The 23,793-nt window shown below is 42.3% G+C and overlaps 1 protein-coding gene across 2 annotated transcripts; it reads right to left on the minus strand.

Annotated features, from left to right (window-relative positions):
- Nucleotides 1-7,073: 7,073 nt before the first annotated feature.
- GFRA3 (GDNF family receptor alpha 3) lies at nucleotides 7,074-22,351 on the minus strand. 2 transcript variants are annotated; one of them, XM_036391592.2, is made up of 8 exons: nucleotides 22,257-22,351; nucleotides 18,580-18,855; nucleotides 17,813-17,905; nucleotides 17,044-17,389; nucleotides 16,861-16,970; nucleotides 15,594-15,728; nucleotides 14,500-14,630; nucleotides 7,074-7,337 (listed from the first exon to the last, which is right to left on the minus strand). In XM_036391592.2, the coding sequence occupies exons 1-8, from the start codon at nucleotides 22,297-22,299 to the stop codon at nucleotides 7,329-7,331; spliced, it is 1,143 nt and encodes a 380-aa protein (XP_036247485.1). In that variant the 5' UTR covers nucleotides 22,300-22,351; the 3' UTR covers nucleotides 7,074-7,328. The 2 variants fall into 2 exon arrangements, with proteins under 2 accessions (XP_036247485.1, XP_036247484.1); XM_036391591.2 differs by lacking the exon at nucleotides 7,074-7,337 and adding an exon at nucleotides 13,760-14,192.
- Nucleotides 22,352-23,793: the final 1,442 nt, after the last annotated feature.

A 23,793-nucleotide genomic window follows, 5' to 3' on the forward strand; every position in this document is an offset into this window, starting at 1 on the left:
AGCCAGGAGACTAATTAAATCCTCCGTGCGTGAAAACACCAGATAGCATCTTGGGGAAATACAGATTAACTGAGCAGTACTGACTGGGTGCTCTAGGAAGCGGGGACCTTGTGGCCCTTGTTATTCCACAGCTACCTGGATGAGATTGTCTCTAGTCCCTCCGAGAATCATACTGACAAAAACAAGGAATGTCGGTGATGGAAGGGTGGGAATTGTGTCCATCATCCCAATGGGTTGTGTAGGTGCTTTAAAAGGAATTTTTTTTTCAAATCTACAGTTAATCTCGATGAAGTCCTGTTAAGTGGTCTTTACCAAGTGAAGTGTCTTGTTAATACAGTTCATTTCATCTGTTGGCAGTTAGAGAATTGAACTTCTTTATTATGATGCTGTAAAACTGTGTTTTTTAACTTTTTAGAAGATCAACCATGATTACAGTTTCCTGTATAATTTTACACTGAGAAGTCTGATGTTATAAGAACTTATTTTCTACTATTGGTTGTATTCCCCATTTAGCATAGTTAACACAACTCCCACTTTTGCTTTTTGTAGTCTGTTGGGACATCATTCATGTAAAAACTTGGAAAGCACGTGACTCTAAAGTACGAGGGAAACCATTTATACTTGATTTAAATTGAGACGAAATAATAAATTTGCACCAACTGGGGATAGTTTCAAAGGGTAGGAGACCTGAATTCCAGGAAATCTGCCTATGACTCAGTTAGTATAGCATTGTGACATCAGAGTAGGCTATTGTGTAGTCAATAATGTCATTTTTCCCCCCTCTCCCTCTTGTTCAGATCTCAATTGTTTTCTTGGGAGGTTAATTGAGATGAAGTGATATAAAATGCCTCTGAATGCCTCTGAGAGCTGTGGACTAATGCAGTAAAAGTGTTTATTATGTCTGAATCACTTCTCCATATCTGAAAAATTCATTGACTCATGACATGTATTTTCTAGTTTTAGGAGATTTGGTTTAATTGCAGCTTTTGATGAGCTTGGAAGTAGTGGCAGTTAGGTGTGCATATCTAGCCCATATGCTCTGAGAAAACCAGCATGCACCATTTGCTTAGCATATTGCCCACTAAGACCTCTGGATATCACAGTGAGATTCTAAAGAATCATGCAGACACTTAATATACTGTTATTCAAGAACCTTCATGTTGTTGCTAAACTGCAGTTCCCTATTTAATGGAGCATGGACTTGCTTCCTTTTCAGGAGACCAAGAAATTTGTTTTAACCAGTTGTCAAAATTATGGCTAGGCTGAACATTAGGAACTAGGAATTTGTTTAATTGGGTTGTATTTAGTGTGCTGCTGTGCATCCTTGAAGTCATGGAGGAGAAGGGAGTCTGCATACAACACAAGGAGTAGTGATCATTTTGCCACACGTGCAGCTGGAATCTACAATTGCTGAGCAGCCTGGGCACTGCTGAGATCCTGCAGCCTGTGGCTCTACTGGCACTGCTGTCTGACACAAGTGTGTGGTGAGAAGGTTGGTCCTACATCTGTCATCCTCCCTTCAGTGCTAATGACTGTGTACCCAGGCAGTAATGAAAAACTAATTTGGTTTCAAATCCATTGCTGTTTTTTCTTGTGGCCACTGAAGTCAAGAGTGAGGCAAGTGAATTTGGGAAGGCAGAACTGCCCCTTTTGTCATTGATGAAAGCTTATGCTGGAAGAAGTAGAAGTCATTGACATGCAATGATTTTTTTTTCCCTAACCTCCCTGAAGGAGGGAAGTAAATAGTGCTGCTGCTAAAAAAAAAAAAAAAAAAAAAAAAAAAAAAGTAAAAAAGCTGCTGTTAGTTTCTTTATGTGTAAGCTTTGTTACTGAGCAAGTAAGAACAGATTTCTAGTCAGGAAACTTACAAATTCTTTCTGAAAATCCTTATTTATATTTGGTGTGTCCAGGCACTTTCCCCCCCTTTTCATTATACTTACTCTCCATTTGAGAAAAGAGGAGGATATTTCATGGTGAACAGCAATCCGTTGCTATGTTTTAAGGCAGTACCATTTTTTACAGTTTTGACCTTGCAAAATAACTAAATGCCTGGTACCCACAGCTCTTCCTGATTGTAGGAGGGGATTTACAGTTGCTCAATGCTACACAAAATCAGAATGCTAGGTAGCATTTCCATTTAGCATGAGTGTTACTGAGAGGATATATATTTAATAGGAAGGATGTCACCATCAACTTGATCTTTTCAAATAAAACACAGTGTTTCTTTGATGTTCTTTTGAACCTTAGCATTTAATATTTTCTGCATACTGCATCAATGAAAAAGCAATTCTTTAAATACCTGCTATAAAACCAGTGAATCTCCAGAAAAGAATGCTCTGTTTTCTGCATATAAGCTCCTGTGAGGCAAATGAAGGCACAGTGCAAAGTAGAGCTCTATGTACTGGAGAACAAAAGCAAAACAAAGGTGGATAGTTGTCAAAAGGCTGTGGCTGACATCTTCACGAATATTCTGAAGATGTTGGTACTCTGGATAGCTTTGTAGAATTTACCTTGAAGAATAGCTTGTCTTGGCAGCTATGGACAGCTTATGAAAGTTGATGAGTATCATCATCACTGCTCAAGAGCAGAAACCCTAACTAATGTCTGAGCAAGATGATGAAGTAAAGGGAGTCACCTTGGTTTGCTTTTGATTTGATTTTGCTTTTTTCTTTGGTTGGTTGCTTTTGGTTTTTTATGTTTGAGGGGTTTTTTAATAGCCAGAGTAAGTAGAAGTTCAGCAGGTGAGTAAATGAATGATAGTTGAGGAGTTTATGAAACAGAACTCTTGGGTTGTGTGTTGTCCTTTACTCCTACGGGAAAAAAATAGTATGTGTTAGGAAGAAACTTGTATAAAACATGGTACTTTAGAAGGCTTTTAGGACTACTACAGAAACTTTCTTCATTCGTGAAATATTTCTGTTTCATCATCTTCGTGGCCCTTTGTAGGACTCTTTGCAGTAGGTCTGTGTCTCTCCTGTACCGGGGAGACCAAAGCTAGACAAAGCACTCCAGGTGTGGCTTCAGCAGTGCTGAGTAGAGGGACAGGATCACCTCCCTCAGCCTGCTGACAATGCTCTCCTAATGCATCCCACTCCATCTGCAGCTTGTGTGCAGCCTGGTGCCTCCAGGATATCCAGGTCCTTTCCTGCAAAGCAGCTTCCTATTGTAACCAGGCATCCCCAAAGGAGCAGTAATTAGCACTGACTCCATGATTCCAGAGGGCCGATCAATCACTTTATTATACTGTACTCAATGAGAAACCCATCACCCTTACAGACAGGCCAATACAGGGGGACCCAATTGGTCCTTGGATCCAAACACCATCACCAGTGGCCAATCAAGAAATCACCCTTGGGTAAACAAATCTCCCTAACACGTTCCACATGCTCACAACAACAGGTGCAGCAAGATAAGAATTGTTTTCATTCTTTTCTCTGATCTTCTCACAGCCTTCCCCAGGACAGGCCCAGGAGAGCTGTGTCTGTGCTCTCTGTGGCCAGAGAGCTGCTGCCGCAGCTTCCTGGGTGGGTGGCCTCCAGCATAAATTGATACATGTATTACGTAAGTAATTTTCTTTCTGCTTCATAGGTCTGCTGTCAGAATGAAGTTTAAAATGGTTTTTAGCAGGTTATTTTCTACTGTTGTGCTGGTAAAATGAATTTTAATAGACTTTTCAATATAGTTGTGATGACTCCTAAAATTTTACCAGTTCTTTTGGAACATAATGATTTGCAAGCCTTGCTCAAGTGAAGAATTTTTGAGGACATAGTGAGTATCCAAGTAAATAGCAGTGTTAGATTACAAGGCTTTTTTTAACCTGTGCTAATTAGATTAACATTCCTAGCTTGTTAACTGAGTCTACTGATTTGGATGGAAGATAAAGTAGTGTGCATGTAGGCTTCTACCATGTTGATAAGTTGAGGCAAAAAATATTTTCTGTTGTCACTGGATCTGAGAGAAGTGCAAAACTTATTTTCTTGGTGTATCAGTGTATCATGCTAGACATCCTGAGGAAAATTACGTTAAGTATTTCTAAAGTATGTTCTGCATATAATTGACTTTATTTTAGTTATTTGAGGGTGATGCTGTTCTGAAACATAATTAAGTATATCTAAATTGTCTGGTGCTAGCTGCGTTATGATGGATTAGAAAGTCCAAAAAACCCAATAGCCACTTTGGTGACAGCTTGTTTCCTATGAATTTTCCACAGGTCAACAGAAATTGAGGTAATAGAGACTTCCAGTTCAATTCTGACACTGATATGTTCAGTGCTACCTCTAGCCATTGAAGTATTTATTTTCTGTAATTGATGCTTTTAAACTATTTCTGAGAGAGTGTTGTGGATTTTTTCTAGCTGCCCAGGTAAACATGTGTATGGATTATATCTTTTTCCCTCCCTTTTAAGAGCAGGAAATATAAAATCCCCAAAAAGCCCACTAGACTGCATCTCCATAATGGAGATGCAATATAAGGGAATTTGTAGGGATGTTTTTGATAAAAGTTTTTTATGGTTTTATCACCATTAAAAGTTAGGATGAATCCCCATATAACTGTAATCGTATATCAAAATGCAACATTACAGCAATTCCTGGTAACTGCTTTGGTTCAGGAAAGAAAAATACCACTTTATGTAGGTTTGCTCCCAGTGGCACATGATTTACTGCTTATCCTTATTCTGTGTTGACATGATCTGGAATAACTTCTATGGCACTTGAGGCCACCTCTTCCAAGGTTGCATAGTGTCATTTGGTCAGATGACTGAAATCATTAAGTTAATAGTGATTTATACTACTACTACTACAACTACATCCTCTCTGAAAGATATCCCTTTATCTGCTGAAGGAAGGCAGCTGAACATAAATTCTCATCTGTTATCACTAAAGGGTAAGCAGGTTAGCTTACATCACCATGGCCTTTCAGTGGGCTAGAAATGTATAGCCATTTGAAGGATACTCAAATCCTTTTAAAATTGCTCAATATTTGTCAGAAGTCATCATCTCACACTGTCATTGCACTGTTAAGGGAGATGAGTAAGAAAATTCTGTATTCAAAGGCAAAGAGGAGGCTTTTCATGCTCACTGAATCAATGCTTTCTGCCTAACTGAAAATGGAACCTAAATCAGGTGCCTGTGTTGCTGCTTATAAATTGAGTTTCTTCTAGTAGTTTCACTTCAAAAAATGTTGGTGTCCTGTCCTCCTTCAACCTCTTGGCCACTCTAAAGAAGTGAGCTACAAGAGGTATGTTGGTACCTAGCTTGTATGATTAATTCAATTCTACACCCATATCAAATCAGTAACTAGGAAAGCAGGGTCCAAGGAGGACTGAGTCTGGAGTTTTCAGTGAGCGACAGGTACAATAGGTGAGTGACGGTGTCCAGATTGGACTGAATGCAGCTGGTATATAAATGGAGAAGCACTGGTAGCATGTCACAAGAGTGTAAGCACAACATTTATTCAAGGAATATTTAATTAAACTGGAAGGTAATTGGAAGATACAGTGTATAGTTCTTCCATTACAGAAAGTACTAGATTGCTTTGATGATTTATTACTGGGGAGAAATAATGGCTTCATGTTTTTTCCAAGACACAGAATGAAAGTGATGTGACATTTTAAAGCTACGCAGATTGCATTGATATAAACTTAAGAATTTTCACTGAGCTGAGTACTATCCTTCTGTAAATCTACTTGTTTCTGATCTTGTTAGATAAAACATCTCAGAGGAAAGATTTGACTTTCAAATTTGCAACATCTACTCTACAATGCAGAAAATTTGTAGTGTAGCTGCTGTATGCTGCCTTTAAAGATAAAATTCAACACAGTAAAAATAACTTCCTGGTTAGGGGACCACGATAGTGTTGCTGCAGAATGGGAAGCGGTTTCAATTTTTGTCATGAGAAGTGTAGGCTGAAACATGTAACATTGCCGTGTCAAATCTCATACCAGCTACAGGAGTTCTCAGTTGAATATTTTACATTTGCTGATTTCAATTTAGGTATGTATTCTCTGCAGAGTTGTTAAATACAGAGTAAAAATTGTCAGTCTGATATGACTGATGGGCTCTTGAGTAATTTCTGTCACTGAAATGGCAAAAAGGGATGAATCTGCTGCTGCCAGTATGGGGGCTGTTGAGTTTTACAGGATGGAGCAGCTGTATGTAAAGATGCTTTTCAGCCACTCTTAAGGTAGCTGTGAAAATAGCACTATTAATACATGTTGGAAAACCAGTGATGTTTTAATAGAAGTAAATATGCTTCTCCAGCCTGTGGGCTGCCGGTCCCATTTGGGAAGGCATCTACAATAATCTGACATCTTGTTTAGCACTGATAAAGCTGGAGAGTCCAATTAAAATATTTCAAGAAGACATCCCCATACAAGACTACACTGATTGTCGGCTAATGTGTATTGAATTTTAGCTAAATACAGCCCCGGGTGCTGTGCTGGAAAGCAGGAAAGCTTGCTTTTCAAGCTCTTAATTCCTTTTATATTGATTTGGCTGCTAATGATATAACCTTCTACTCTAATTAACTGACATCTGCATTAGGCTGAATAAGAGCCCCCCTGCTTGAAGCTGTCTACTTGTTTGTTTTATGAAATGTGTCCTTCTGTTACATTTTACCCAGATTAGGTCAGTCTGTGCAAAATAGACCATCTAAAGGATTGACTTTCCTTTTAAATACCTTGTAAAACAAGTTTATCTTTCTGCTGTCTCCATTTCTGCCTGTTTTTCCAGGGCGTATGTTGCTGGGAAGCCTGTCCAGAGCTGGTTCACTGACTGGGTGCTTTTCTAAACCTTCCTTCCCCATGGACTATTAGCTCCTTTGACTGATTTGAGGCTGCCAAGAAAGGTGTAAATTGAGATAAAGATGGGCTATGAAGACCTGAGGATAACGGGCCATTTTGTATGGTTTAGGTTAAGAAACAACTGAGATGTAAGGGACTTAAATCAGGCAGAAAACATTGCTAGGTTGGAATAGGCAATCTGCTTATGAATCCATGTTGCCAAAATTAAATTAGTTCTCAGTTTGGGAAATTTTGATTTAACATATGAAAAAAATAAAACACATGGTTTTTTTAGATCATTTAATAAATTAAAGACGCTAGTTTGCAGAAAGCTCATCAAGAGCAGCTGTTTAGGTTCATTATGTGTGCTGTTGTCACATATGTGTTTGCCCATTTTTCTCTAGGAGAAGATTGGGAGTCTCAGGAAAAATTATGTGAAGTCAAGATTCTTTCACATTTTTATCTTTGTAGAAGTTTCAAACCCAGTGCAGGTGCTGCAGGAAATTGCTTCTTGCTTTCTCTTGTTGTGGGGACTGGAGCATCTCTCTTATGATATCTGAGAAAGAAAAATTAAAACAGGGCATTAGACTCAGTCTTGGAAATATCTTGACATAGGCAACTGGAATCTGAATTGAAAAGTTCATGCTTGAAAATCTGAATTAAATACAGGCTCAAGTAGCTACCTGAGCAATGCTATGCTATCGTAATAGCAGGACTCCTGGTGACATCTGTTAACTGAGATCAGCCAAAAACAAATGAAAAATAGACTAGTAAATCAATCAACTCATCATCTTGTCCATTTCATTACCATTTTATTGTGTCTGATTTACCAGGTGGAAGATGTAACTCGGTGATGCTTGAGAAGACAGGCCAGCCTTGAGCTCTTAGTGTTAGCATTTCAAGCTTGTAGAGGGACTATTATGTCCTACAAGTATGAATAAAATGGTTCAGATTTAACTCCAAATATTTTAGTAAATTGCTTCATGCCAAGTCATGGTCTTTCTCTCGGAGCCTTTCTGTGTTCAAAATGTATATAAAACTGACATTTTCACTGTCATTTGTAGTTCTATATTTGTTCCATTTACACTGTGATTTGTATTTGTATATTAAAAATGAAGCGTTCAGTGCACAACAGAACTTCTGTTGTGATGCCTCTGCAGCTCCTAGTTGGGAGTAGCATAGCAATTGGTTGTGTAGTGTATTGGTAGAACTGGATTCCTTGTGCATTAAAATTTTTGCACAATAACGGATTGAAATTGAGAAAAAAGGATGGGAAATATCTTAGCTGGTTTCTGGTAGAACCATCATAACATATCACATACTCTGATTTGGAATGATGGGTGTGAAATCCAAAGAGCTTGTGGCTGGAAGAATTAGCTGCTAATCTCACATTTCTACAGAAAGACTGAGCAATTCCTGTTTTGTAGCCCTGAAAACATAATGGAGCCCTGGGGATCATTGACAAAACAAGCTTCTCAGAGCCACTAGCACTTAGCAAAATTGACTTCAGTTAATCAAAAGATTCTTGGGCGGGGGGGCGGGGGGGAAGGAAGAAGCTGGTGGTTTGGAAAGCTGGAGAACAAGTAACTGTGCAGATGTTTAAAGATATTCCAGTTTCTTGTGATGAAGCTCAGTGACCTATAATATCAGTATCTAATGGGCAAACTTATATTGACGATAAAGTCATTTAAGTACTAGACTGGTGTGGGGCAAAAGGTGAAAGGGGGGAGAGTGCAGTGGCACTTTGCTCAGCTTGTATGGACATAGAGGCATTGACCACAACTCTCTGGTTCCATCCATCCAGCCAATTCCTTATCCACCAGTTTGTCCACCCTTCAAACCTCTTTCTCTTCAATTTGGAGATAAGGATGTCATGTGATTTACTAATCAATTTTGATTCGGCCATATTATCAGCAGGACATTTCTCAGTCTTTTTACAGTTATCTCTGTATATAAATAATCTTCTCTTGTGCTCTCAGGCTCACTAGCAATTCTTCTTGCAAAGTGCTTCTAGAGGGTCCAGTCCATACTGCTTAGCTCTTCAAGCATCTCATGGTGTGAACTCTGTGATTCTGGCCATACAATAAAGCAAAGGCAAAGATTATTTTCTCTGCATCAGGGTAAGTGATTGGAGTGTTGCTTAATAAATTTTGTCATCTGATGGGGGGAGGGGGGGAACAGCTGAATCACATGCCTTACAGGAAAACAGGTGGGACCAATGGGAAGAAAGATGAGCCAAAAATCACACAATTATTTTGTGCTAGCTTAATGTCTGCTTGTTCTGCCCAAAGGTAAAGACATAGTTATCAGAGCCATTTATCAGGTATACCATTTTAGTATAAACTTGTTTAAAAAAAGGGTAGAGCCCCTTTGTCATTTTAATTAGACAGTAAGCCATTGATTCCAAGTGGGCCTTCATTTTCTAATTATTTAGTAGGTAATGTCATTAAACATCTTCTAGTGGACAGGATTGCTCTAAAAGCTTTAGTTCCAGAGCTCTAATATTAGGTTTTTGGCATTCATCCCTGTGTGTGAAAAGCAGTCCGTTTGTTTACCAGGAATTTAGATTCCCATTACTGGCGGAATTAGCAGCAAGCTATTAGTCTGATTCAAGCACTTAACAATTGCTGATCATCTCCTCCTGGCTTGGGGATAATGGAGGTGATCATCTGTAAATGGAAAGTATGTGTGGCTATTTTCATGGAGGCACTTGGAGAAAGTGCAGCATCCCCTGACCTCTGCTAACCCTGGGGTTTGCAAGAAACCCAAACACCAAGTCACTTCCTGGAGGAGAGCTAATCACCTATCAGAAGAGCTTCCATTAGAGACTAACCAAGCTCAGGCTCAACCGACCCTGCCTCAAATGAAAAAAGGTTCAGCCACAAAGTCCCTGGAGTAGGAGTGATTAGCCTCTGATTGTATTTACCAGGATCTGTTTCAGTGGGGGAGGCAGCTGTGGAATAGCTGCGAGTTGTGATTCCATAGCAGTGGGGAACTATCTTGTGGAGCTCAGCAGTGCTGATTGGCTTCCTCTCTCTCCACTGCTGTCCCCAAAAGCTTTGCGTGGTTCGTGGACACCTCAAAGATTGCTTTGACAATTCTCCTTTTTATTCTGTGTAGTTTATTGTGTGAAGTTGCCTACCATTTTGGCAAATGGAGTGACATGATTTTTAGGATGTACTGAAAAAGATATTTTAATTCCTTATAGATGCTGAACCTGTAGCCTTTTCCTATCAATTGAAAGTTATCTTTTATTGTCAGCTGATTTTGAGAGGTGTGCTGGAGACCTGTCCAGGAATCACTGTTTGAAACCAAAAGTGCTTTAGCTTTTCGTCATCTGCAATAACATATTGTTCGCCCTTCTGAAAGGAAAACTGCAGCCATTTGATTCTTACTAAAACATAGACATTTCTTGGAGGCAGTGGGAATTATTTGAATGAGGCAAGGACACTATTTTTGGACTTGCAAAATCAAGGTTTATCTCTGGCATCATCTTGCTTATGACCTCGGGCAAGAAATGTGAATTGGTTCTCCCACTTGTCACAAGAAACCACTTATCTAACAGTTGGCTGAGCTCACTGCTGGAGGACTATATGAATGCCCTTTTTAAATGCTACAAGAGACCTAAGGCTCTATCAGAGTTCTAGAAGCCCCATCTGAAGTACCTGACAGTGAGTGATATCTGTAAAAGTTAAGATTGCTTTGTAAGAGATTCTAACTCTGTTCTTAACATTTCTGTTCCATAATGCCTCCAGCACTGGAGATAAGGAGTGTAGCTTCTATGAAAAGGAAAGGAAGGCAGGAGACTTCTAGAGTTGCAAGATAAATTTTATTAGTCAGACCTCACATTATTTTACTCTTTAAAAAATAATCTGCATTACAGTAATTAGAAGGTTCCCTCCTCCTATATGCTTGCTGAATGCTCATTTTTAAGGCTGTCTGGATAGACAGTTTTTATTGGATTAATTTTGCGTTTTGTGGATTATCTTTTGTGAGACCATAGGTGCTCACAGGATGTTGGTTTCCACTTTCTGGGAACAGAAGCTGAAGGGGGGTTCTTAATTGCCCTGTAGTATGGTTAGTAAGCTGTTCTGAATGGGTTTAGGAAGTCTGCCAGTCTTGGAACATTGATGGTGCTGACAGAACTGAATTGATAGTGATACTGGCATGACATTTCTAGTAGCAGTTAAGTTCTGCATGCATATATGCTGTGTAGTTGAAAAACTCTGATATATGGAGACCAGGTGTTAGAAAGGTCTAAGTGAAAATGGGTTTGTACTCACAACAATGTGAGTACCTATGAATGAAGGGGTAGTTAGAAGTGAATTTTGCTTGCAGTTATTGATGAACAAGCTAAGAGGCAGCTGTGTATATAAAGGTGCATGAAAAAAGGACACAGGACACTTGGAAAAGAAAACCCAACAAACTGACATGTTTTGTTTCAATCTCAGCCTAGAGTATGATTTGTCCAAGTGTCAAGCATTTTCCTATACAATCCAGGATATGACAGAAGACTGCAATTGTAATCAATAATCCTCTTAGTAGGAATTTAGTGCCCTAAACATGAACAAGAAATTTCTAATCCCTTTTTCCATATCAATCTGTTTTACAGCACTAAATTTGGGAAAGAGGAAAGATCACAGCACAGATGAGTGGGAGATCAATGCAGTACATTGTGTACCAGTGTGTGTGGTACAGATCACTCAGAAATCTACTCCATTTTTCTCACAAGTATTCTCTCTGTTGTGTGGAATAGTGAAAAGACTAACATTTTCTTCTTCCCTGTCACTCTCCATTAACTTCTAGAGATGACAGATGCTATTACATTATAGTCAAGAATCTTGATACATTTCTGAGTCCCACAATATGGAGGATGGTCGAATGTACATACTATATTAGGGTTACATGGACTCTATTTTTATTAACTAATGGTGGCAAACATGTGGAAACAGTGCTGTGTCGTGCTCCAAATAGCCATATTTCAGTAGGTAAGGAGAAATATCAGCATTAGTACACCTGTGTATCAAGAAAACATATTCATTCCTACTGCACATAAGTAATACATTGCTTCTCTGTGTGACAGAGGAGATGATGCTGCTGCATGCATGTTTTCTTCGCTCTACCTGCCTAGGAAATAAACAGAAGTCTGGAATTGGAAATGAAAATATTACCACTGTAGTAGGATAATTACTTTGATACACATGATGGTGTAAGGTTGTGTAATAAGGTGTCTGATAGTGACTGTGCTTTCTTGGCAACAGATAAAACACAGGATAAAAAGAAATACTCAGCTACTCTGCCTCTGTTCAGGATTATCTTGTTTGGATGTGTATAGTATTGTTCAGATCTGTTGCCTCTCTCAGTATGAGCAATGGGCTCGACATGTGTGCATGGAGGAGCTGTTTTGAGTTTCTGACTATTTGAAAATGTTGTATGGCTGGTGAGGCAACTCTTGCACACAATTGATTGTAGACTGTTAACCTATGCTCAGAAATCAATATTCACTTAACACCACATTTTAACAGACAAATGCAGTACAAACTAACAGCAGTTACACAGCGCACACATTTACATTCAGAATAAATAGGTTATGAGACGGTGCTTGGCAGAAGAGGAGGATGAGGCAAGTGGCTGGAAGGTGACAATGGTAACTTGAATATGCGGACAGATACAAGGAGATTCTTGCAACTGTACGTCCCAGGGTTTGTGATCAATGCGCCTTCAAAGAGCCAAATGTATTCTCTAAGGGTTACGGAGATGGTCTGTCCTGAGGCCAGGCATCATCTTTTGCTGGATAAGCCTAAATCTACTGGAGTTGAGCATCATTCATCTTGAACAACAAAACCCAAGTGTGTTGCTAGCTGCGATAATGGATTACGTGTATGTTGAAGGAACAACAGAATGGAGCATAAACTCCAGTTCTTGATCTGGACTGGTATTTTTCATATACTTAAAAGAATGGATTTGAAAAGGGAACTGAAAGTAATCCAGAGATGGTGTTTACCGAGGACTTCACATGTATACTTATTGAGCTTTACTTGAAACCCACCCTGAAGCACAGGCTTCTAGTCTTTAGGATGATATGCTCTATGCCTTTGTAGGCTTGAGAAATGGATACCAACAAAACTCATTAAGCGCAACAAGTCCAAGTGCAAGGTCCCGCATCTGGTTTGGGGCAACCCTCAATAACAGTACAGAGTGGGGGAGTGAAATGGATTGAGAGTAGCCCTGCAGCAAAGGACTTGGATACATGGCTAGGTGGAAAACTAGACATGACTCGGGGAAAATGCACTTGCAGCCCAGAAAGCCATCCTGCAGCCTGGGCTACATAAAAAGAAGCATGGCCAGCAGGCTGAGAGGCGATTCTTCCCCTCTACCCCAGCCCACCTCCCCACCCAGAGTTCGACATTTCAACTCTGGGGTGCCCACTACGTGACAGACATGGGCCTCTTCAAGCAGGTTCAGACGAGGCCATGAAAATTACGAGAGGGCTAGAACTCCTCTCCTGTGAAGAAAGGCCGAGACAGTTGATGTGGTTTGGCCTGGAGAAGAGAACGCTCTGTGGAGACCTTGTTGTGCCTTTTCAATACATCAGGGGGGATGATAGGCACTGAGACTTTTTTTTCAGGGTCTCTGGAACAAGATTTTTAAACTGAAAGAGGGTATGTTTAGATTGACTATTAGGAAAAAATTATTCCCTGTGAGGGTGGTGATGCACTGGCATAGATTGTCCAGAGAAGCTGCTTGCCCCCATCCCTTCAAGTGTTCAAGGCCAGGTTGAATGGGGTTTGCAGCAACCTGGTCCAGTGGAAGGCAGTCCCTGCCCGTGGCATGGGGGTTGAAGCTAAATGGTTTTTTAAGGTCCCTTCAAACCCAAACCATTCAATGATTTTATGCCTGAGGAGGAGCTTCAGATGGTGGGGTGGTCAGAGACACTGTCAGATCATCCCTACTGTCAGAAACCAAACTCTGCACAAATTCTGAAAGAAATCAGATCTTTGATTTAACCTATTAAGCTGGAACATTAGCCTGTTACTCAGAATGTGTACACAGCAGAAGCAATGGTGAGAACTGTACCTGCAGAGCTCAGTGCAAACTGACAGGGGGAAAGGAGGGTACAAGTATGTGGGAGGTTTCCAGTGACTGCCATTCTGCGTTAAGGCCGTTCCTCTTGTCTGAAAGCCTTCTGTTTCCCAAAGGTAAATCTGTATTGGGACATGCCTGGATATGGAATAATATTAATAACATGGGAAGGAAAGATTCCTTTTATACCACATTAATGTGGGCTAAGCAACAGGGGCAGGAACAGAGCCAAAGAAGGCCAGGAAGTAACAGCTCCAGAAAATACAGAGGAGGCCATAGGCATACTGCTCTGTTTGGAGCTGTCTCGTTGTGTCTTCCCTTCAGCCACCTAGGAAATAAAAAGGAGGGATGAATCCCAGTTAGACACATTTATGCTCAAACTTCTGGCTGCAGAACCTCTGGTTCTGAGCACTAGTGTGAGACTATTGAAACTCCTGTGGCCAGACATACAGCCTCCTATTTTTCCTTGTCTGTGGAAGGACTAACTTAAGGTAGAGTAGTCCAATGTTCTGCATGCACATGGCATTCCTTGGTTTGATGTCCAAAGTCACATATTTCCAGATCCAAGGTTTTTCAACTACTGTCTCTAGGCTACTTGACTCGCTGCTTTGTGAAGGCAACAAAGCATTGCGTACCTGGGACATTGCCGAAGAGAGAGATGTGCTGGCACTGTCTCTTTGGAAGCTTAGGGAAGATGAATAAAATAAGTCTTCTTGTCTTTCTAGAGCTGTCTGCTTCAGGTGCATTTGAGACCAAATGGTATTTTCTGCAAACAGAAGAAAAGTAAGAGTCTTACTGTGCTTTTCTTGTGCACACCTTGGAGTCTAGTGAGCAGAAATCTAGAGAAGCTATTTTAGGGAAGGCACTCACAGGCTGTGTGGTCTTGATTTAGAAAATACATATTCTCTGTTTTGTGAATGGCCTGTCAGTTTGTGAGTTTACTTGTGAGATTGAGCAGACTGCAAAAACAGTTTGAACTGTACTTGAAGACTTTTGGGGCCCCTCTGCGACTTTCCCAACTCTGTATTTTGTAAGGGGCAGGTTTGTAGTATCTCGGATGAGATGATTAAATTGTAGATGTGTCTATAGTGCTGGGTGTAAGGCTTTTATATACTGTAGGAGGCAGGTTTAAATATTAATCATTTATGTAATGATGCTGCTTTCTTTTATATCCTTTTAAAGCTTTTACAAACATAAAATATTTAAATCTCATTAAGGTATGTTGCTAAAACACTAGGGAAATAAAAGAAATACAGATTTAGGATTGCACAGTTGCATATAACAGGACTTTTGCAACTGCTATGCTGAATCTAGTAACAGGCTGCATCAGAAGCTACTTATCTTGACTGAGTAAATGAGGGCTGGGGGTGAGAAACAGAGGATGAGGAGGGGAATCCTGACCCCATAATCCTGGTGCACAGATGTGGTTACTCAGCAACCTATGGATACAGCATGTCTCATCTCCCCTTGGTGATGTTTTTGCAGTGCCCTTCATTTGAATGATGTTTGGAGATAGCTTCAAGGGTGTTCGAGGTGAAGAGAAATGTTGCCAAAAGATACAGAAACAGTTCTTAGAGCAAATCCAGGCTGGTCCCATAGGTTGCAGAGATGATGGATCATTGCAGAAGATAGAACTATACACAAGAGCAATGCAACACAGAATCTTGAAACCACAGGATTTAAATTGCTCTCTGCTGAGCTGTTTCTCTGTGATGCGATTGATGCTTACCAAGGCATTTGTTGCTCTCAAACAGGCCGAGTATCTGGTCACACTTCTCCTTCTGGTTGCCGCTGTTCTCACATGTACACCACAAGGAAACTTCCACACTGGAGTTACTGACATAGTTGGGTGTCATGGGTGTGCCTGTCCCAAACCCCCAGATGAAAGAAGCATTATGAATCATGTTATGCTGAAGGAAATGCTGCCCTGGAGGCAGAAGCCTTCCACTGTGATAAGCATGTTACCCAGATGAGGTCAGGCTTGATGAACCTACCTGAAGTCTGCTGAGCTGTGAGAAAGTGTTGAGATTGCTACCCCTGACACAGACACTCTGACATGTATTGATAACTGAAGCTGGTGCAAGCATTAAATTGTGATGTGTACACAGCAGACGCAATGGTGAGAACTGTACCTGCAGAGCTCAGTGCAAATTGATGAGGGGAAAGCAATTTAATGGTGCAAGCATTAAACTGTGAAGGATTTTTGGTTTAGGATGTGAAGGACTTGCGTGGACTCAGCTGACATATGGCAGCAAAAGGTACTCTTGCTTCTTGGGTAACTGGCAACACTGTGTAGCCAGGTGTCTTTTGACAAACAAATACTGCACACCTGTAGCGTGCCATTCAGGCAGTGTTCATGTAGCTCAAAACTAGCAGAGCCATCAGGAAAAATTGAAGGTATAGTCTAGATTTACAGCTTCTGAGGTACTGCTGCTCTTTACATCCTCTTTTGAGCTACTCTGAAAATGTTTTAGTAGGTTGGTAGATAGTAAATAACTAAAACCAAAGATGACCTTCCTTCTAACAGCTGGTAGTCCTGTGTTCTGGCTGCCTCTGAGAACACAGTGCGCACAATACTAACAAGCCATCAGGAATCTAAAAGTCAGGCAGTGACGGAACGCTGTGTTAAATCACTGCTGTGATGGGATGTAACTCCAGCATCAGGAATGACAATGACTTAGTTCACACAAGCCCACAGAGTGCTGTTGCTGAGGTACTTGGAGTGCTTTGCACCAGCAGATGATGCAGGCATACAGAAATCTCAGGCAAGGATGGGGCAAAGTACAGCAAAAAATGCCATGGAAGAGCTCTCTTTGGACTGCATTTACCTCTGAGGCAAGGGAGAGCACTAGCATCCATCAGTAAGGCATATTCACCAGTATACTGAGTGCTACCTCCTGCAGGAGACCAGATTGGTCCTTCACAGCATCAGAGAGTGCCTGCAAGTTTGTGGCCTGAAAGCATCTACCCTGTATCTTCCTGTGGATATCACTTACCAATCATCCCCATGTAAGCCTGCAGGCATGCAGCATGGTTGTGCAGAGAGCAGCCATCTGGAGACGTGTCTACAGGTTGACAATTTTGTTGGAAGTCAGCCAGTCGGGATCTGTAGGAAGGAAAATGGGACCATCAGTTTTGATGTTGTTCTCTTGGATAACATCCTCTGCTGCCTGACCTACTTGCAGATATGGTCGTCTAAGCAGGAGTCCAGAAGCCAGAGGCAATTTGGTTTGGTGTTATACTGGAAAGAACAATCAGGAACAATAGTTTTGCGGCGTCTTTCTCCACAAAATTCATCTTGACATGGACAGAACAGGATCCTTTTGGTGAAATCCTCAGGAACTTTCTCAAAGAAATTCCTTAGCCCTCTGTGGCACTTGCGCCGGTCACACACATCCTCACTTGCTGCTCCCTTGGTGCAGATGGAGGCATAGTCTGTGCGCAGACGAAAACACTTCTTGCTCAGATTACAGATGTGTGTTGCTCTCAGACATGGATTTGTTGCATCTCCTGCTAACTGTGAGCCTATAAAGCCAAAAGAAACACAAAAGCCATGAAGCAAGTCTCCAGAAGAGATTTGGAATGGAAGCAGGAGCACTCCTTTCTTGATGGTCAGATTTGAAAAATCAAAAACAACAAAGCAAACCTGTCCTTCTATGTGCCTGCTCTATGACACCGTGATTATACTAGTTACAAAAGAGTATTTTTTTTATTGGTTCATAGGGTGCTTGTTTCAGAATATGGATCATTGTGGGTTATTACCGGTTTCATGGGCCTGGATCTGTGGCTTTATTTATGCGTGGTAGGAGTGACAAATTTAGGCAAGTAGCTAGAGCAGGCATTCCTCTGATTAAATAGGCCATTACCCCAAATTGTTCTTAATAATCTTCAACTCATGAAAAGATAAGAGAGGGCAGCATTATGTCATGTAACCATTACAATTCTTACCTGATACCAGAGCTGCCAGTTTATTATAATCTGTCTTCCAGTGTTCTTCATTTGCTGAATTCTCATAGGGAGAGGTCTCCAAATTGAGATAACCTAGGCAAGATACAAGATATTTAATGCAGTGGGACATGGGAGAAATGCTTTATGACCAGTTTTGTTTGTTTATTCTTAAATGGCTATTTTTCTTATTTATGCCTGGTTCTTTCCTCAGGCTGGATTTCAGAAATGCTCTGTCTCACTCAAAGCCAAATGCCAAGAATGGTTCTTCTGGAAATGCAAAGCTATTACTGTATAAAACCCTCATTACATTTTGTCCAGCTGGAATTGGGTCTATCTAGTCATTTGGATTTTTCAGCTTCAGTAAGTGTCAGGAGCTGAGCAGCACAGGCAGGCTCTAGTGGGAGGTCAAGTAGAAGCATCCCACAAAAGAAAGCAGCAGAACACTTAGGGATGCTATGGCAATTTGTGTCATAATCACATGTGTTTTCAGTGATGGACAGACAGGACCATTTTGAGGTATTTTTCACAGCACTAAATCTAACTATCTCAGTGTAGCTATCAGGTTTGCTGGTGTATTTGAAGGGCTGGTCCCATACCAGATCAGTTTTCTCTGCTCATCGGAGTAGTAATGAATTCTCTTTACTAGGAGATACAGTTCCGGAGCAATTACCTACAGAGCTGAGAAGTGGACATTGACCGTTGTTTTCACCTAGGGGGTGGGGGTAAGCCTTACTAGTACCTTGTAAATTTATATTACTTCATCTCACCATCTGTCATGCTGGAGTGAACGGTCCAGAAAATGCGTAAGCAGTGCTCCTGTCTCTTCATGCGCCGGTGACACTTGCAGTGCAGCAAAGAGCTGTTCCCGAGGTCAAGCTCTGCATTCAGACATCTGACCCTGCTATCATGATCCAGCGAAAGGAGGCGAGTCTTGGCCAGGGCACAGTTTTCCAGGGTCCTGTATGTGGCATTGCAGGTGGAGTCAGAGAGACATAGCTGCTCTGCCATGACACAGTCGCTGCTGGGCAGAGCCATGAGGTCTCCTGATCAAGTAGAGAAAAGAGTGTTAGGGCCCCAGTCAAAATTAATGCCACACAAGCATCTTGTAATTGTTCTGCAGGGATTCTGTCTTCAACGAGGACTCCTTGCAAGAAACAGAACTTGTTGGGATCTTTCATGTGGAGTAGTTAAGGGACAAGAGCTGTCTCCATTTAGAAAAAAAAAAAGGATGAGTATAAATGAAAGAGGGAACAAAAGGTTAAATAAAAGCCTACATAATAATTTTGTTCAACTTGGCTGGGATCAGGGATTGCTCTGTATTTTGGGGACTAGTAAATGCCTGTGAAACCTTGGGGTTGCTGAGGCCTGCTTTGAAGAGCTCTTCTATCTGGCCACTGAAAACCACAGTGCAATAAGCACATAGCAACACCATACTATGTACTGTGGGTCAGTACTGCTGCAATTACTAAAGTATATGCTGGTCATTAAGAGATGTACTGAGAAAACCATTTGTAGGGTATAAAAAACAACTACTTTAATGAGCCTGAAGACTTAAGAATATGTATTCTTTGCATAATAAAATGAATCCTTAACAACAAAGGATGCAAGTAGCTTCATATGGAAGGGCTGATATGCAGTCAATTAAAGAACATAGAGCCCAGTCCCTAAAATCCCTGCCAAAAATGAAGATAAAGGTTTGGCCTATAAGAACCTCATGAAGTTCAACCAGTCTAAGTGCAGGTGCTGCACCTGGGTCGGGGCAATCCCAGACCCAAGTCCAGACTGGGAGATGAATTGAGAGCAGCCTTCCAGAGGAGGACTTGGGGATTCTCAGGGGTGAGCTGGTCATGTGCACTTGCAGCCCAAAAAGCAAATAGTCCTGAGCTGCATCAAAATCAGCATGGCCAGCAGATTGAGAGAGTAGGTTCTGCCCTTATGAAACCCCACCTGCAGTGCTGCATCTAGCCCTGGGGCCCTCAGCACAGGAAGGACATTATTAACCTGTTAGCATGGGTCCGGAGGAGGCCCAAAGATGCTCCGAGGGCTGGAGCACCTCCCACTATGAGACAGGTTGAGAGAGCTGGTATTATTCAGCCTGAAGAAGGCTGCAGGGAGACCTCCACTGGATACCCTTTCAATACTTAAAGGGGACTTTTAAAAGAGGAGGGATAGCTTTTTATACAGGCAGATAGTGATAGGACAAGGGGGAACAGTTTTAAAATAAAAAGACAAGATTTAGATTAGATGTTAGGAAGAAGTTATTTACTCAAAGGGTGGTAAGGGCCTGGCACAGGTTGCCCAGAGCAGCTGTGGCTGCCCCATTCCTGGAAGTGTCCAAGGCCAGGTTGGAGGAGGCTTGGGGCAACCTGGTCTAGTGGAAGACGTCCCTGTCCATGGCAGGGGGGTAGACCAAGATGATCTTTAAGGTTCCTTTCTGCCCAAGTCTTTCTATAATTTTATGATTATGTTGTCATGGGTAGATGAATTCAGTCTGTAATCTTTCTTCATTTCTGCAGTATATGAATCTATGTTTACAGTACAATTACAATGAAGTCTTGAAACAAGAGAGTTTCCTAATAAAATTAATATATAGGCTGGTATGTTTCTTCCCTTCAGGTCAATATTCCTTGGCTGGCTTTTGGAAATGACTGTGCTGAGCCTTACATCTACCTTTAGTGTTCTTTGGGTACATCATGTTACTTATCATTCTCTTGTTCAGCAGGTGCAGTAGTACTATTTCAGTCTGCCATCACTATAAATTAGGAGAAAATCTTGGTACAACTCACATTGCCCAGTGTACCATCTTCCCCATGTAATTTGTTCTTCCACTTCCTTCATTTTTGCTAGCTTCATCAGGTTATTTGCTGCAAGCAATAGAATGCCAGCCTGCTTGTCAAAGTTTCTACTTTCCCTACAGCTCAGTAATATTATCTAGGTACCTCTGTCTCACTTCTACAAGTTTCTTTGTTCTTTCAGCAACTTACTGTACTTTGTAATTCATCTGGCCCTTACATAGAGACTTGATGACTTTTCAAACTCCCTGAAAAATCTCTCATCAGGAATCCTTTGTATCCAGCACAGTGGGTTCAGGTGAAGGTGCTCTAAACCTCAACTTTAAAACATTCCTCCTCTAAAGACATCATTTACTGTCTGTGCATTGTTATAAGCCCTGAAGTTTGGCAAGTTGTTTAATTTTTTTAAATTTTGTCTTAGTAGTCCAGTAACAATGTGAAAGAATAGGAAAGCTAATTCTTTCCTAGATCTGTGGTGTAGGTTGCAGAACATGTTAAAGATGTATGTGTATTGGAATCCCATCTGTAGTTAAAAAAAAAAGTTAAAAGGTAATAACCAATTAAGACATGATGATTATTTATACCTTAGAAAAAAATGGATAGATAATACAATACACCTTTATTCTCCCTTTTCAATGTCCTGTCATATAGATATGTCTATCTTGTTTCCCCTGGTGCACTATGCCGTTTAAAGAGATGACAGTTACAGAAGGGAACCTTTCCTTTATCAGTTACCAAAGAAGCGTTGGCATTTGGACTTGGCAAATTGTGGGAAATCTTTTGCAATCGTTTGCCGCCAGTGGCTACTGTAGTGTAAGTGCAGCAGCCCATCTTTTAGCAGGTAAAAAGCTGCAGCTTTTTCTGAGTGCAAAGCACCCCTAGACAGAAACTAGGAATGCTTCAGAGCAGTTTCTCCTTTCCTTATTCCTAGTCACATCAACCCTGAAGACTGAACAAGAGATGAACTTGGTAAAGGAATAATTTCAATCCTCAGCTGTTGTCATTTGGAGGCAGAGTAGAACAATCATCTGCATCTCTGCAGGAGCTCCTTGGATTGGTCTTCGCAAACCGAGCCTAGCCTCGGAAAACTAGGGGCCTTAAGCATTTCAGAGGGCGAATGAATGGGGGATAAGTATCAAAAACTGCTCTGGGCGAAGCTAGCGAGAGCGCGGCGCAGCCGGGACCAGCTCAGGCGAATGAATCTCCGCATTGTGCCTATCCGGCCGCATTCAGGGATCGGCTCCCGGCATCTCCTCTCGCCTTCTCGCGCCTTGCCTCCAGGGCAGACGGTCCCCTCCCCAGAGCGTCCCTCCAGTTTGACCGCAACCGCACCGGAGGTTCCCCGTTTCGGGCCAAAGCAACAGCCGCCTTTCCTTTGAATCCCGAATTCTTCCCCGCCGCCGGCGCGCGGGGTAGCTGGAGCCGGTGGCCAGGAGAGCCGCGCAGCTTTTGGGAGTGCCGTGCTCTGGACGCGCTCCGCGCCCGCCCGGCATCGGGGGAGCAGCGGTCAGCCCTGGCGACCGCGAACCCCGGCGTCGCCCCTGCAACCCGCGGCGGGACCGGCGTGCGAGCGGTGCCGCTGTCTGCCCGCCGGGAGAGGGACGGGGTCGTGCCGCCCTGCCCAGCCCGCCCCGCGCCCCGGGCGCTGTTACCGGCTCGGGAGAGAAGTAGCCCCAGGAGCAGCGCCGGCCCCATGCTGGCGGTCAGTGGCTCCGAGCGCCGGGGCTGCGGCTCGCAAGCTGCGCGGCCCCGCCTCGGCGCTGCTGAGCCCAGCCCGCCCCGTCGAGGTGCGGGCAGCGAGCACCGCCCCCGGCCCGACCCACCGCGGGTCCGCGGCCCGCGCGTGGCGACCGCAGCGGGCGAAGGGGCCGGGCGGTCGGCGGGTTGGTGTGAGGTGGGGCGAGTTACGGGGGTCATCCGGCGGCCGCTGTCCCCAGGGCGACCGGCAAGCCGCTGAGCCGGGGGCCGGGCAGTGTAGGAACGCTTCACAAGGGCCGTTTTGGAAGGGGCTGCGCAAGGGGTTTGTTTATTGATTGATAGCATACTTCAGTACCGAGAGCAGAGCTGTGACTGCGCACCCTCGGGGGCCTATTTGGGTAAAGGACAGTAAGTCTCCAACTTAGGGGAGTCGCCTTCACTCTGGAGGGATTATTCTTGGAGGATACAGAGGCAGACTGGCTTTTGAGTAGATTCCCCAAGCGATTCTTTGGTCTGTGGATGGGATGACTGAGCTTGTGGCTTCTTCCTTTTGGCTTTGTTGTGAAGGCTGTTATTTCAGTTTCTTACCTGGTGCTGGCTCTGTCTTGATTGAGCTGCTTGTCTGCAGCCACACTAAAGATGGCGTTTCTGAGAGCCCATATGGCGTTTAGGCAGCATCCTAAAATCAAATCAACCAGTGTGGAAAAGTTACAGTCCAACACATGCACATCAACCATTAGTATATGAAAATAGGGCAAATGTTTTTGTAAGTCTGTTGTTTGCATAGAGAGACCTACCCCATCTGCCTGAAAACCCCAGCAGAAAGGGTAATAACTGTGCAGATACATTAAGTATTCAATGTACATGAATATCTAATTCAGTGGTGCCCTCCTCTTCTTGAGTTTTTAAGAAAGATTAGTCCTCCTGCTTACTGCAAGGAACTGGTGTGAGAGAATTCTTCTGCGTGGAATTTACTGTATATCACCATATTAAAGCAAGTAGCAGTTCCAGTGATACACTAGACATTTCTTCTCGACATACATGACTACCACGGCCAGTGAAAAGTGAGTTTTACCAAGGAAGTATGTTGTTTGCTGTAGGTGCTGAGTTACTTAGTTGTACCTTATTTTGAATAGTGTTAATCTTATAAAGATTACAGCATGCTGGTGCTTCTGCTGCTTTTTTTCAGGATTTGACCACTACAACCCTTCTTCAGTCAAAACAAGAGCATTTTACTGGGAAGTGCAAAGGATGCTGAGTCTTGACCATTTGTCGGGAGTACTATCAGAGAAATACTGGGGGAGGTAGCACAGAGGAGGGCTGAGCAAACACTTCTATGCCTGGGCTAATATTTACAGCCACCACACTCTGCTTTTTACAGGGCTAGAGACAGACAGCAGACATTCACACCTAATAGTAACACCTGTGCACTACAGAAATATTAACCTAATGCAAACAACCCAGCAGAAGTTGATGTCTATATTTATGGAA

Source organism: Molothrus ater, chromosome 15 (assembly GCF_012460135.2).
Source record: "Molothrus ater isolate BHLD 08-10-18 breed brown headed cowbird chromosome 15, BPBGC_Mater_1.1, whole genome shotgun sequence".
NCBI classification, from domain to species: domain Eukaryota; kingdom Metazoa; phylum Chordata; class Aves; order Passeriformes; family Icteridae; genus Molothrus; species Molothrus ater.